This window comes from Peromyscus californicus, unplaced genomic scaffold (assembly GCF_007827085.1).
Source record: "Peromyscus californicus insignis strain IS unplaced genomic scaffold, ASM782708v3 Scaffold_8__1_contigs__length_139910024, whole genome shotgun sequence".
NCBI classification, from domain to species: Eukaryota; Metazoa; Chordata; class Mammalia; order Rodentia; family Cricetidae; genus Peromyscus; species Peromyscus californicus.
In genome coordinates this window covers 42291459-42306539 of record NW_026294606.1, presented here as the reverse complement: position 1 = coordinate 42306539, position 15081 = coordinate 42291459, and the positions used below count along the sequence as shown (strand labels likewise).

The following is a 15081-nucleotide window of genomic DNA, read 5'->3' as shown; positions in this document are numbered from 1 at the left end:
ATGCATTTGATACTAGTCTCACAGAATAAGTTATGAAATACTCCCAACACTTTCATTTTTTTGTAAGAGATTTGATGAATTAGTAGAATTTGCTAGTAGAACTTTCTCAGCCTTTTCGAGTTTTCTTTGCAGGAGTCTTAGATGACGGTTTCAGTCTCTCTATGTGCTATATGTCTATTGATTTTCAAGTCCTAGTTAGCCTTCTGTGTCTTTCTGGAGATCTGCCTGCTCCATCTAAGTGTTTGCTTTGCTGCCGTGCAGCTATTTGCAGTGCCCCTTGCAATTCTCTGCTTCATTAGGCTCAGTGTCCACGTGGAATTTGATTCTAATTGCCCACTTCCAAAGCACAGCATGTTTGAAGTCTTATGCCTTGTTATAAAATACAAAGTAGCATATATATATTATATATATATATATATATTATATATATTTAATAGAAAAAAATTAGCCTTATTTACCAAGAACACTGAAATGCTGGGGCATTGTCTTAGTTAGGGTTTTATTCCTGTAAAGAGACACCATGACCATGGCAACTCTTATAAAGGAAAACATTTGGTAGTGGCTGGCTTACGATACAGAGGTTTAGTCCATTATCATCATGGAGGGAAGCATGGCATCACACAGGCAGAGAAGGAGCTGAGAGTTCTGCATCTAGATCAGCAGGAAACAGAAAAAGAGAGTGAGACACTGAGCCTAAGTTGAGCATCTGAAACCTCAAAACCCACCCCCAATGACACACTTCCTCCAACAAGGCCACACCCACTAATGGGCCTGTGGGAGCCATTTTACTGAAACCACCACAGGCATTTTCCCCACTTTTATTCTGTTGTGACCTTGCCCTCCCAGCTAGCCCTAGGTTCCCTAGTTTGAGATCCAATTAGACAAGATATGTTTTTCTGTTGGGGTTCCATTTCTTCCAAGGACAGCTCCCTGTCCATAGATCCTAAGTTTAACTATTAGGGTTCCACTGTAGACTCACAAGGTGGAGAAATGGAGTTAACATGTTGCATGGTACAGGTGGACCCATCTACCAAACTTCACTGTGTTCCCAGAAGGCAGGAGGAGGTTGCGTTAGAGTTTCTAGTGCTGTGATAAACCAATATGTGCAAAACAAGGCAGGAAGAAAATGCTGATTTGACTTATAGTTCCACATCACAGTCCATGATCAAAAGAAGTCAAGGCAGTAATTCCTAGTAGAAATCTGGAGTCAAGAACTGAAGCAGAAGCCATGGAGTAACATTGCTTATTGGCTTGCTTCTCATGATTTTCTCAGTCTGCTTTCTTTTACACCACAGGAACACCTGCTCAGGGGTGGTACCACCCATGGTAATCTGGGCCCTTGTACATTGTGGTGGTTTGAATAAAAATGGCCCCCACAGGCTCATAAGGAGTGGCATGATTAGGAGGTATGCCCTTATTGGAGTAGGTGTGGCTTTATTGGAGGAAGTACATCACTAGGGGGCAGGCTTTGCTCAAACCAGGTCTACTGTGACATTCACTTCCTTCTGCCTACTGATCCATATGTCGAATTCTCAGCTCCTTCTCCAACACCACGACTGACTACATGCTGCTATGCTTCTTATTATGATGATAATGGACTAATCCTCGGAAACTATAAGCCATCCTTGATTAAATGTTTTCCTTTATAAGAGTTTCCATGATTATGGTGTCTCTTCACAGCAGTAGAAACTCAAACTGTGACATACATCAAACATTAATTGAAAAAATGTTCTGCAGGGTTCCATAGTGTAAATATGATAGAGGCATCTTTTCAGTTGAGAGTTCCCCCCTGTAAAATGATTCTAATGTGTCAAGTTGACAAAAAAAAAAATCCAGCTAGCACAGAGGATATCTTCTTAATGAGCACATATATGTATTCTCTGTGTTCTTAGACATTGATTCAATTCAGCAGCACCTCTGAGAATGGGTCTTCTCTTGCTGTGTACTAAAAACTAATCAGCTGAATGGAATTCATCCCTCAAATGAACAACAAAAGGAATATAAGCTGTGTTTCTTTCTAACTCCAAAAGGTATCTTTTAAAAAATTTCTTCATTTAATTTTTTTATACAGTACATTTTGATCTTTTTATTTCTTCTTTCCTAACTCCTCCCAGATCCTCCCTGCCTTTCTACCCATGCAATTTCATATTCATTCTCAAAAGACAAAACAGAACAGGAAAAACAACTACAAAAAACTTAAAAAAGAAAATTAAGACAAACTTAAAAAAAAGAAAATCAATGTGATTTTAAAAAATGACAAAACAAAAAGTATACACACACACACACAGTGAGCAGTTTGTTTTGGATTGACAAAATTCCTGGATTAAACTTCCCAAGAGTTAAACTTCCCAGTGAAACCACTGAAGAAAATTGACATTCCCTACCCCAGCAGGTATCAATTGCAAATGACTCTTTGGTTAAGGTTCATACTTTGTTTCTGCCTCCCCTTCTCCTTGCTGTGTTGTTGTCTGTTGTGAACCTGTGTGTGCTATCACAGTCTCTGCACATTCATATGTATATCAGTCCTGTTGTCTCCAGAAGACATTGCTTCCTTGAAGTCACCCACCACCTCTGGTTCTTATGATCTTTCTGCCACCTCTTAGATCTCTGAGCCTTGAGAGAAAGGGTTTGATAAAGACATCCCATTCAGGTTTGAGTGTTCCAAGGGCTCTCATTCTCTACACATTGTCAAGTTATGAATCTCTGTGTTAATTCCCATCTATTGCAAGAAGCATCTCTGATGAGCATTGAGTGATGCTCTATACTCTGTGTATAGCAATGTGTCATTAGGAGTCATTTTATTTCTACATTCATTTAGCATAATAATACTGGTTTATCCCTAGGCTCATGTTCTATGCAATGTTGGGTTCTTCTATCATGGATAGATTTCATCTTATGGAATGTGCCTTAAATCCAATATTTTAAAAAGTGTCTGATTACTCCCATAACATTTGTGTTGCTGTTGCACCAGTATGTCTTAGAGACAGGTCACTGTTGTAGGTCACAGATTCTTTTAGCCGAGATAAATTGATTGTCCCCAAGTAAGGGTTAAGCTTTTAGTTGGAGACCAGCTCAATTTCTCCATGTTTGATGATGTAACTAAGTTGCTTCTTCACCAATACAGTCTTACCATCAGGTTATGGAAAGGAACCAATAACCTTGGAAATAACCTGTGATATTTGGAGGAGGACCTATGGGACCCCTCTGGCTAACAACTCAACAAAGTGTAACCTATTCCTGGCACTAGAAATTTTATTTGGTAGCATAAGATGTCTAGTTGGGGCATTGTCTCCCTTATTTTACAGTGTCTCCCTTTACTTTACTTTCAATATGTATATTTTTAGGAAGCTTCTGCAGTAGTCGGTTTCCATGTGGCTTTTCAGAAAAGGCTTTAATGTTAGTCTCTCCTAGTGTTTCCTCTTTTATCCTGCCTCCCACCCCCCTTGCCATTTCATCCTCCTAGTCTAGTTTTCCCTTTATCTATTTAACACTATACTCTATTACTCCTTTCTTGAAAGATTCTCTCCTCCCCCCTGGTCCCTCACTAGCTACCTAACCTCTGTGGTTATTCAAATTGAAATACACATATCTAAAGTTTAAAAGCTGACATCCACATATAAAATAAAACATCCAATATTTGTCTTTTGGAGGTTTAGGTTACATCACTCAAGATCATTGTTTCTACTTCCATCCATTTATCTCAAAATTTCATATTTTTAATAGCTGAATACTATGCTATTGTGTAAATGTACCACATTTTCGTTACCCACTCATCAGTTGATGGCCATCTAGACTATTTCAATTTTCTGACTATGATGAATAGAGCAACACTGAACATGGGTAAGCAAGTACTTCTGTATCAAGGTGCGGAATCTTTTGGGTATGTTGTCCAAGAGGGGTATAGCTGGATCTTGTGGCATATCCATTTCCAGCTTTTTTAATAACCTCCACACTGATTTCCATAGTGGCTTTGCCAGCTTGCACTCCCACCAGCAGTGGATAAGTGTTCCCCGCCCCCCCCCCCCATCCTCAACATCATGTGCTATCACTTGTTTTATTGATCCTAGCCATTCTGACTGGAATAAGATAAAATCTCAAAGTGGTTTTCATCTGCATTTTCCTGATGACTAAAGATGTTGAACATTTTTTGTTTCTCAGACATTTGTGTTTGAATTCTTGACAGCTGTTTAGTTCTATACTTCATCTTTAAATTGGGCTATTTGTTTTCTTGATGTGAAGGTTTTTAGTTCTTTGTGTTTTCTAGCTATTACCCCTCTATCAGATGAGTAATTAGTAAAGATTTTCTGTGGTGATATATTGTGTACCCTAAATGTGATGATATATTGTGAACTCTAATAAACTTATCTGGGGATCAAAGGACAGAGCCAGCCACTAGATTAGACAGAGAGGCCAGACGGTGGTGGCACACACCTTTAATCCTATCACTTGAGATCTCATGTCTTTGCCTGGAAAGCACACACGCCTTTAATGCCAACAAGTGACATGGCTGGGTAGAGAACAGTATATAAGGGATGAGGAGACAGGAACTAAGCAGCAGTTCAACTGAGACCCTCAGGGGTGAGGACTCAGAAACTTTCAGTCTGAGGATTCATGGAAACAGGATCAGCTGAGGAATTGGCTAGGTGAGGTTGACTCTGGCTTGTTCTGCTTCTCTGATCCTTCAGTTTTAACCCCAATATCTAGTTCCAGATTTTGTTTTGTTTTATTTTATTATTAAGACCATTTAGCAATTCGTGTTACAATTTTACCTATTCTATTGGCTACCACTTTGCTCTAATGATGTTTTCATTTGCTGTACACAAACTTTTAGCTTTGCAAGTTTCCATATATTAATTGTTGGACTTAATATCTGTGATATCCATGTGCTGTTAAGAAAGTCCTTTCCTGTGCCAATGAGCCCAAGCCTAGTCCTTACTTTCTCTTCTATTGGGTTCGGAGTACCTGATCTTACGTTGAGGTCCTTGATCCATTTGGGTTGATTTTTGTGTAAGGTGATAGATATGTATCTATTTCCATTTTTCTACATGCAGCTACATCTTTTCTCCAATGTGATTTTTGTTTCACTTGTCAAAAATCAGGTATGCATGTGTGTGTGTCTTTAATTCAATTCCATTGATCAATGTGTCTGTTTTTATGCTGACACCCTCCTGTTCTTATGACTATAGCTCTGTAGTATAACCTGGAATTGTGGTTAATCTCCAGCAGTTCTTTTGTTATTCAGGATTGTTTTAGCTATCCTTTGGTGTTTTGTATTTTCATATGAAGGTGAAGATTATTTTTTTCAACTTCTATGAAGAATTGTGTGGGAATTTTTTATGAGAATTTAATTGAATCTGTAGATTGTATTTTCACAGTATTAATCCTACCAATCCTCCAAGGAAAGGAGATATTTCCATCTTCTGGTGTATTCTTCAATTTATTTTTAGGGTCTTAAAGTTTTTGTTGTACAAGTCATCAACTTGCTTGGCTAGAATTACCTCAAGATATTTTATTTTTTGAGGCTATTGTGAAAGGCAGTTTCCCTAATTTCTTTGTCAATATGCTTGTCAGTCAACAGAAGAGATCCTAGCCAACATTCTTATATTCCTTGATGTAAAAAAGAAAATGAAATCTTTAATTTTATAACAAACTAATGATCTTCAAACATCTGCAGAATCTTTTATGGGAAAGGTTATTTTTTATGGGTATGAGTATTTTGCCTACATGCATATCTGTGGACCACTTGTATACCCTGATGCTTGAGGAGTCCAGAAGTGGGCATCTGATCCCATGGATTTGGAGCTACCAATAGTTATGAGTCACAATGTGGATTCTGGGAATGGAATCCAAGTCCTCTGGAAGAGCAACTCTTAACCTCTGAACCATTGCTTTAACCCCTGGAAATGATATTTTAATAGCAGTAACTTTAAAATTACCAAACCCTTAGAACTAGTACTCAAATGAATCATTAGTTACTCACTGAGTCTTAATCTTAGTCATAAACACTGACTCATGTTCTAAACTATGATAATAAAATATATTCTATTCACCTTTTTTTCCTTTAGAAAAACTCTTCTTGAAAACCACCTGCTATTTCTTGGTTCAGATGTTTGGATCAGACATCATAAAACTGTGAGTATGGCACAGGAATCTGACTCAGTTGCTGGCACAGGTCAGAAGGCAGCTTTCTGCTCACTGCACTTAATGGAGAAAGGCTGGCCCTGCTCTCCCTGTCACAATAACAGAGGGAAACTGACACCAGATTCTAATGCTGTCACTTCAGTAAAGGCTCTCTAGAAGTACAGTGTGAAAATCTGGCTCCTTTTCTCTCCAAGCACCTTCCATGCAAGATTTACAGACAGTACCACCAACAAAAAACCCTACACTATCCACTGACATGGTGACTGACCCTGTCTCTGAGCTCCTGGCATTGGTCCTGCTCTCGTCCAATGGATTCCAGACCTCTGTCCTCAGGTGTCCTAGCCTATTACCTCCTAGCTCCTCTGTGGCATCATGATCTGTTTATTTTCTTTATAATTCTCTTCCTTCTGTTTAGACCACTCTTTGCAGCACTGGTTGTAGCAGGAATCTTAAAAGTTCTTATTAATAACATCAAACCTGAGGCCAGTTTTTTGGGTGAACCCTGGAAGATCAGAGAGCCAGAAAAAGCCACAGCTACCTCACCTTGCCGGATCCTTAGCTGGTCTTGCTTCCTCAGACTGGAGGCCTCTGAGTCCTCATCCAGAATGGGTCTCAGCTGAATTGCTGCTCAAAAGCCTGAATGCTTAACCAACCAAATGCTTAACCAGCCAAATGCCTTTAGTTTCTGGTCCTCACTCCTTATATACCTTTTTGCTTTCTACCACCACTCCCTGGGATTAAAGGCTGCTTTCTGGGATTAAAGGCGTGATGAGTAACCATGCCTGTCTGTATCCTTGAACACATGGATTTCTGCCTCTGGAATGCTAGAATTAAAGGTGTATGCTACCACTGCCTATCCTTTATGTTTAATATTGTGGCTGCCCTGTCTCTGACCCAGATAAGTTTATTAGCACGCACAATATTTGGGGGAATACAATACCACATTTCCTCTCTTTTTATCTAAAATTTAAAAAAGCTTATAACTAATATAAGAAAAATTATATCCAGTAAGTATATACAATATACACAGTCAAGATTACATTAACGATGTCTAGTCCATTAACATTTGACAGATTCAGATAAAAAACTCCATTATATATATTAACAATGTCCAGTCCAGTAACACTGGATAGGATGAGTCATGTTCATGTTCATGGCAGTCTCTCAAAAATGACCCATGTTACGCAACTTAAGCTCACAATCTATACCTCAGGAAGCCAGGTACAGTCACAGGTCCAGGCCATCTATCCTCAAAAATCCAATTCAAGTGGATTAATAGTAAATTAATCCAAATTAATAGTAAAGAGTAGAAAAGGGAGGTTTGTACAATGTGGCCACACTAGGAAGAGGGAAAAGAGATGCAGTGATGCACTCCAGTTCATCATCTGTTCTAAATTGAAGCTGACGTTTAAATAGAGGGCCAGCAATACGAACCTCTAAGCTGGTCAAAGTGTGGCCCAGCCATTGATTCATCATTATCTGGCTTCAGTCTCATTCTGCAAAGCATTCTAATGAGTGATGAGAACTGTGGAATCCCTGTTACAGGAAACAAGGTTCTCCTCTGACTGGAGCCAGGCTTCCAGGCTTCTTCATCTCCCAGCGTGAGAGTCCTGGGGAAATTCCCATTGTTGGGATCCATATTTTAATAGTCTGATAGTCAGATTGAGGGACACAAGTGTCTCTTTAAAATAACTTAATAGCAGAAGCCAGGCTTATATCCACACATGGTTGTCTTATGTGTGTGACTTAGTGATTCACTCAGTTCATTTGAATTATACAACAAGCACCTAGACCCATGTCCACAGACAAACTCTAGGACCATGATAATCAACTGAGTCTAACCTTCTAGTCTCTCTTATCTTGCACACTCCCATGAACATCCTAGGTTCTGTGTTAATCTTTTTCTCCATGTACTTTTACTATATATATATATATATATATATATATATATATATATATATGTGTGTGTGTGTGTGTATGTATGTGTGTGTGTGTGTGTGTATGTATGTGTGTGTGTGTATACATGCCAGCAAGATGGCTTAGCAGGTAAAGGTGCTTACCACATAAGCCAGACCACCTGAGTTCCTGGGACCCATGTAAAGGTTGAAGGAGAGAACTGATTCCACAAAGTTGTCTTCTCACCTCCACATCTGTGCCATGGCACACACTCCTACACATCATGCATATACACATGATAAAATAACCATATATATAATATAGTATATAATATGTACAGCCTTTTAAAAAATATATTTTTAGTTCTTAACATAGTGTCACATTTTATATATCATTTCATATGTGCCACTTCAGTGTGAATGTCTGAGATCACCCACATAACTCTCTCAGCACTATAGCACATTCACTCTGACTGTGTGATACTGAATTGTATCTCTAGGGTATTGTTCATGCACTCTGCCACTGATGGCCACACAGGTTGTTCTCTGGATATCTCCTGTATACAGTGCTCCTCTGAATATTCCTATAATAAGTGTGTGGTTAGCCCGAGAGTTGGGTATATAATGGTGAAGCTTAAAAGAAATTGTCACCTTCTAAAATAATGTAGCCTAGAGCCAGAGAAGTTTAAAGACAGAAGTTTAAAATCATGCAGACCGTGGAGATCTGTGTTCTGCATGTACACCTGTCTCTATTACTGCTGAACTTATCTATTACAGAAACTGATCACTCTGGAGTATGGCTGTGGCAGGGACCCTATCCTTTACCCCAAACCCCAATTATTGTCATGGCCTATGAACTGAAGTCAGGCCTGTGACCTTGTAAGTTTTCCTTAAATTTCAAAATCTACCAATACAGAAAAAATAGTATCTTTGAATGCAAACCTAACTATGACATTCCCTTACATAACATTCTTCAAGATCTGCACTTCCTTCTCAGGACTCCTGGCCCCACACATAAGACTCTTCATGAACTGGTCTTGAGGGCCCTTCCAAATTCACCCCTTGCTACCTCTCAGCACACCACATTCTCACACTACAGACAGGTTTGGTCTAACGACTTTTACACTTGTTTCCTGTGTTTGATACATCTAAAACCTATACCCAGATACATCATCCTACTTCTTTGGAGCTCACATCCAGGTCATCTCTTCTGGAAGCTTCCCTGATCCTCTCCAAGCTAATAAGGATATTCCACTTCTACTACATACAAGCAAATTGGCACATGCACACATTCACACATGCACACAACAGTATGCTGTGCAAACCTCTAGAACAGCACTTAGGACATGTGTTTGCAATTTAATTACCACTCTATTTTTCTGAGTCCCTGCTAAGTTGACAGCTTTCAAAAGCCTAGGACTACATTTTATTCATTTTGTGTGTATTTCCAGATATTCAGCAAAATCCTGACTATATGTCAAAGGGAAGAAGGATGGAAAGGGGGTGGAAGAAGGGAAGAAGCAGAGCTGGATAGAGGATAGACTGTTTTAGAGTAAGACAGATACAATAAATGATTCTGTCCACCACTTGTCTATAGAGGTCTAGCACCCTGTCAGCTCCAGTGCCCTATAAGTGCCAGCACCCCATCAGGACCAGCAACCTATCAGTACTAGGACCCCATCATCAGCTCCATGTTGATAAGGATCTCTCCTTGCATGTGTCCTCCTCTTACTGCTTGTTTTAAACAGTCAGAAGCAACTTGGAGTTGACTCAGGCCCTGAAAATGACAACCTCATGATTTAATTTTACCTGAATAGCTGCCTTCCAATATGAAATGGATTTCCTGACCTGGAGGCCAGTTCTCCTATTATCTCACACTAGTCAGTTCTCAATAATTCATGAACTAATTATGTAGCAATTTTATTTCCTATTCACAGCCGTAGCCATAGGATTCTGTAAAGAAAGAGGGAACCTGAGAAATAAGACATTCAAAATTCACCATGCAGTGTCTGGATCTATTTGAACTATTGTAACAAAATACCTGACACTGGAAATTTTAGAAACAACAGAAATTTACCACTCATAGATCTGGAGACTTGGAGTACAAGATCAATGTGTCAGCAGATTAGATGCCTTCTGAAAGGTTCACTCTTTGCTTCACATACACTGCCTTCTTTTTGCAAACTCATGAAGCAGAATTGTCAAACAAGTTACTCGGGCCTCCTTTCTAAAGGGGTATAGATCTCATTCATGAGCAGAGACCCCACAAATGCATATATGTTTGGGGAGAAGAAATATCAAGGCCATCTAGACACCTAGAAGAGGCTATCTAGGTGGAAATCCATCCTAGCCAGTCCAGGTGGAAAGTCCCCCATCTGGTCCCGACCTACATTCTTCTCAATGTTGCTTTAGAAAATCAAGCTCTGGGCGCTATAAGCATCGTCTTGCTTCCTGGTACTCAACTGTTGCTTCCCTGTGTCCCAAGTCCAGTAGCTCTCAGAGATCAGGAAAGGACAACATTTTCATAAGAAAACTAAAGAGCAGAAATTACAACAGTTATCATATGACTTAAATATAATAACTTTTATTGACATAAAAAATACAAAGCATTGTAACTATTTTCTTCACAAAATGGTAACAGAATTTATTAGACTCAAACCAAGTGTAGTGGCTCACACCTATAGTCCCAATTCCTACAAGGCAAGGCAAGCTCTCCCTCTGAGAGTTTAAGGCCAGCCTGGTCTACATGTTAAGTTCCAGGCCAGCCAAGATTGCACAGTGAGAAACTGTTTTGTTAAAGAAAAGAAAAGAAAAGAAGAGAAAAGAAAAAAGAAAATACCTACAATATTCCCCAGATAGGAAGAGACCATGATCATGAAGGTAATTTTCCCAGGGCAAGGCTCACCAGCTGCAATGTAGATGTGCTGACCCCTGCGATTTGCTCAAATGTGGGAAATCCAATTGCATGATTTGTGAGAGTGGAAGACCATGTTTACCTCTTCCCTGTTACAAAAAAAAATATATAAATATATTTTTAAAACCTAAAAACTCATGAGTTCACAATGACAGAGACTCCTAAAAGAGCGACACTAACTCTTTGGAATGAGGTAGGCTTCCTCCCAACTCCACCCGCCCTTCACTAGCTCAGTTAGAGCCCTCTTTGAAGGAGCTTCTGTACCCAGACATCACACTTCACCTCTGGCTCTTATACACTTTTGGTCTCCTTTTCTGCATAGGTCCCTGAGCCTTGAGGGGAGGGGTGTGATCCCATTTAGGACTGAGTTTTCTGGTTGTGTGAGTCTCTGTGTTAACTCTCATCTACTTCCAGGAGCTTCTCTCATTAGGATTAAGTGATGCATTGACTCAATAACAGCAAATGTTTAAGAATAACAACCTTTAATGTAAATGGTCTTAACACATGAATTACAGACTGAGTGGATTCAACTCACATTTTTCTTCATGAAATTCACAAAACTAGGAAATACATCCAAAAACTGAGAATTAAAGGTTGGAAAACAACCTACCAAGCAAACAGAAGTTGAATTTAACCTGATCTGATTCTGTCTGATAACATAATGGCAAACCAAAACTAGTCAAAAGAGGTGAAGGTGGCCACTGAAGATTAATAAAAGGAACAGCTCATCAAGATGATATAATTATTGTAAGTATGTATGCACCAACTCATGAGGACCCAATTTTAAAAAAAAAAAAAATGAACACTAAAAAGCATAAAAGGCCACATGTGTCCTAATACAAAAATGATTGAAGGCTTCACACACCTCACTTTCATGTCTAGATATGAGTCTTCAAAATCAAAAATCAGAAAAAGTTCAGAACTAAAGTATACTACAGATCAACAACATTTAATAGATATCTCTAGAACATTCCATGCAATAGGTAGGGAATAAACATTCTTCTCAGAGACACATAGAAGACTCTCTAAAATTGCTCACAATAGAATCCACAAAACAAGCCTTATGCTACACAAAATAATTGGAATAACTCCCTGTGTCTTACAGAACCACAGAGGAATAAGGCTGGAAAGCAATCGCAACGCTAACCTCAGACAACACATAAATACCTGAAGACTGAACAGTACAGTTTTAAGTGGACAGTATGACAGGGAAGAAAATCAGGGAAGAATTGTTTTAATTCCTCTATCAAATGGAAGTGAGAGTACAGTCCACCACGACCTCTGGGATACAGACAAGTTATCCTAAAAGGAGAGTTTGTGCCTCTAAATGTTTATATTTCTTAAAAATCAGAGATATCTCCAAAAATAATCTAACAATATACCTCAAGACTTTAGACAAAATTAGAAACCAAACCCAAAAGCAATATACAGGAACACACACACACACACACGCGCACACACACACACACACACACACACACACACACACACGCGCGCACACACACACACACGCGCACACACACACACACGCACACACACACACACACACACACACACACACACACGCGCGCACACACACACACACACACACACACACACACACACACACACACACATGCATACACACACCTATGATGGGAGAAATTAATGAAAGAGAAACCGAAAGAACAAACAGCGTTATTCCGAATTGGTTCTTTGAAAATATTAATAAGACTGACAAATCTGTAACCAAACTAACCAAAAGAAAGTGAAGGAACAACCAAATTAAGACAAGAGACACACAGATTCCAAAGAAGTCTGGAAGACTGTAAGAGAATAATTCGATAACTTACATTCCAAGATGTTGAAAAATCTAAAACCAATGGCTAATTTTCTAAATGCATATTACCTGTCAAAGTTAAAGCCTCAGGCACAGCAAACACTTCTCAAATATCATCTGTGTTCCAACGGAGTTGAATAGACTCAGCCTTCAAGTCCCATTACCTGTGGCAATTGTGACCTCTCACTTAGATCAGCCTCTGCTCAATGCCTGCAGATTTCCTCACCAAACCCCGTATTCTGGAGACTCCACTGCATCTTAGACCTTACCTCTACTACTTTATGCACAACCTACTCATGAGTCTATGTCTATAATCTGGCCCTGCTATTCATTGTCTGACCTTGGTGTCTTTCTAAGGTGTTGCTGCAAGCTCTTACGACTCCTTAGCTCTTATGTTGTGCATGTGAGCAATGCCAAGTTCTGTTGCCAATTTAGAATGTCGCCCAGTCCCCTTGGACCACAGATGCAGCAGCCTCTAAGTAGACAGCTAACCCTAGAGAATTACTTCTCCAGCATACCCTTTTTTCCAGGATAGTAACTTGAAGTCTCTGTGTTTTCAGACACCTTCTTTGTAAATGAATTTGCAATGTTACAATGCTTGTAATAGATGGGATTCTGATACCGTTCCTGCTGTCACTATGAAACTCATAGTTTGTTTTCAATAGTGTTAATCTAACAATTAAAGATGCTTTGTTCACAGCACCTTGTCTTCGACCATAAACTTTCTCACACTCCTCTGTTCACCGACCTGAATATTTTTCATAACATTCTGCTTTGAACTCTAAACCTCACTAAATGCAGAGAGCAATAACCATGCCACAGCCTGAATGAAATTTCCTCCACCAAACAATGTATTTCATTACTTTTGAATTGAGCCTTGCTCAGAGTTTTAGAGGATAGACAAAATGTAGCCAGATTATTTGCCAGCCTATACTATAAATGACCTTCAACCTCGTTTCAGGTGTCCTTGTTCCTCTTTGAAACTTTATACAGCCCTTTCTGACTCACTGCACTTCTATACACATTATTGTCATCTGAACTCTTATAAGAATTACCCATTCTTCTCTCTTTACTCTAGCCCACAGCTCTCTTCTGTATTTCTCCTGTAAACAAGTTCAGAAGGCCTCTGGCCTACACAGCCAGGAAGTCACCGTAGTGAACTCATTTCTCAGTAGCAATTTTCAGTGTTCACCACTTTTCTCATTGCTGTGACCAAATGCCTGGCAAGAAGAAACTTAAGGGCGAAGACATTGTTTGGACTTGTGATTTGAGGGGACACTGTTCATTGCTGTGGTGAAAACATAAGTCAAGGTCAGCTGCATCGCCACTTAAGGGGGTGGGGGAAGTGGGGGTGTTAGTGATCAGAAAGCTTCCTCCTTTTCCCTCGCTCAGTAAGTCTGGACCACTAGCCCATCAGATAGTACCACTCACATTCAGCCTCTCTGTGAATGCCCTCACAAGAGGATGCTTTTCCTACATCATTTAAAAATAGTAAACTTGACGATGAAGATGAGCCATCACACCTTGTTTTAGCTCCTTCGAATCTAGACACAACCGCAGTATTTGAAGACCACTGTCTTATGGATTTCTCCATAAAAGAAACAAATTAACAATAATATTTTTCTTTCACAAGAATAAGAGATATGTTCAGTTTAAAAGGGAAGAGGTGATTTGGATTATATATAAGAAAATAATTTTAAGTGTGTAAAACTATATATAAATAAAGTAGTTTTTTCTATTAGGTTCAATAAACCTCAAAATATTATTCCCATCTCATCATATCCTTTCTTTTTTCCTTTCCCAATTGTTTTTGTGGCTTCTCCTGAAAATAATCCAGTGTTCTTCTGAGAGGCTCAGGGATTGTATGTCCCATCCTGTCCTCAGGACCTTACGCAAGAGACAGGAGAGATGAGTATCGCAGGAAAACACAATGCAGTAGTTGTCCTGGGTGAAGCTCTAAGGCCGGGTTGTGAGGGCATCAGAATCCATTCTGGGGATTTAACGGCCTTTGATGTGCTTCTGCTTCCCAATGCCTGAGAGATCTTAATAGCTTTTGCTTTGCTCCATTTCCCGCCAGACTCGGTGAAGCTATGAATGCTGATGTGGTGTGCCATGCTCTGGAATTTTGCAAGCAGGATGCTGTCCAATCACAGTGTCATCTCTACCCACTTCCCCAGGTGAGTGGGTTCTGCTCTGAATGTCACTTTCCAATAGCCTTTAGGTCCTTTGGAGATGTTTTAAAGGGAAACTTGGCTTCATTTGCTCAGTGGTTTGTGGACTGGAAGCTGAAGAGTCAAGGCTGGAATCTGCAT

General features: G+C 39.5%; 1 protein-coding gene across 2 annotated transcripts in view; it reads left to right on the top strand.

Moving 5' to 3' along the window:
• Aoah (acyloxyacyl hydrolase) overlaps positions 1 to 15081 on the top strand; it is a 239786-nt gene that overhangs the window by 68726 nt on the left and 155979 nt on the right. For both annotated transcript variants that reach the window (XM_052729193.1, XM_052729192.1), the window contains exons 3-4: positions 6066 to 6132; positions 14847 to 14946. In XM_052729193.1, the coding sequence (XP_052585153.1) occupies positions 6066 to 6132; positions 14847 to 14946 (167 nt within the window). The remainder of the gene's footprint in view (positions 1 to 6065; positions 6133 to 14846; positions 14947 to 15081) is intronic.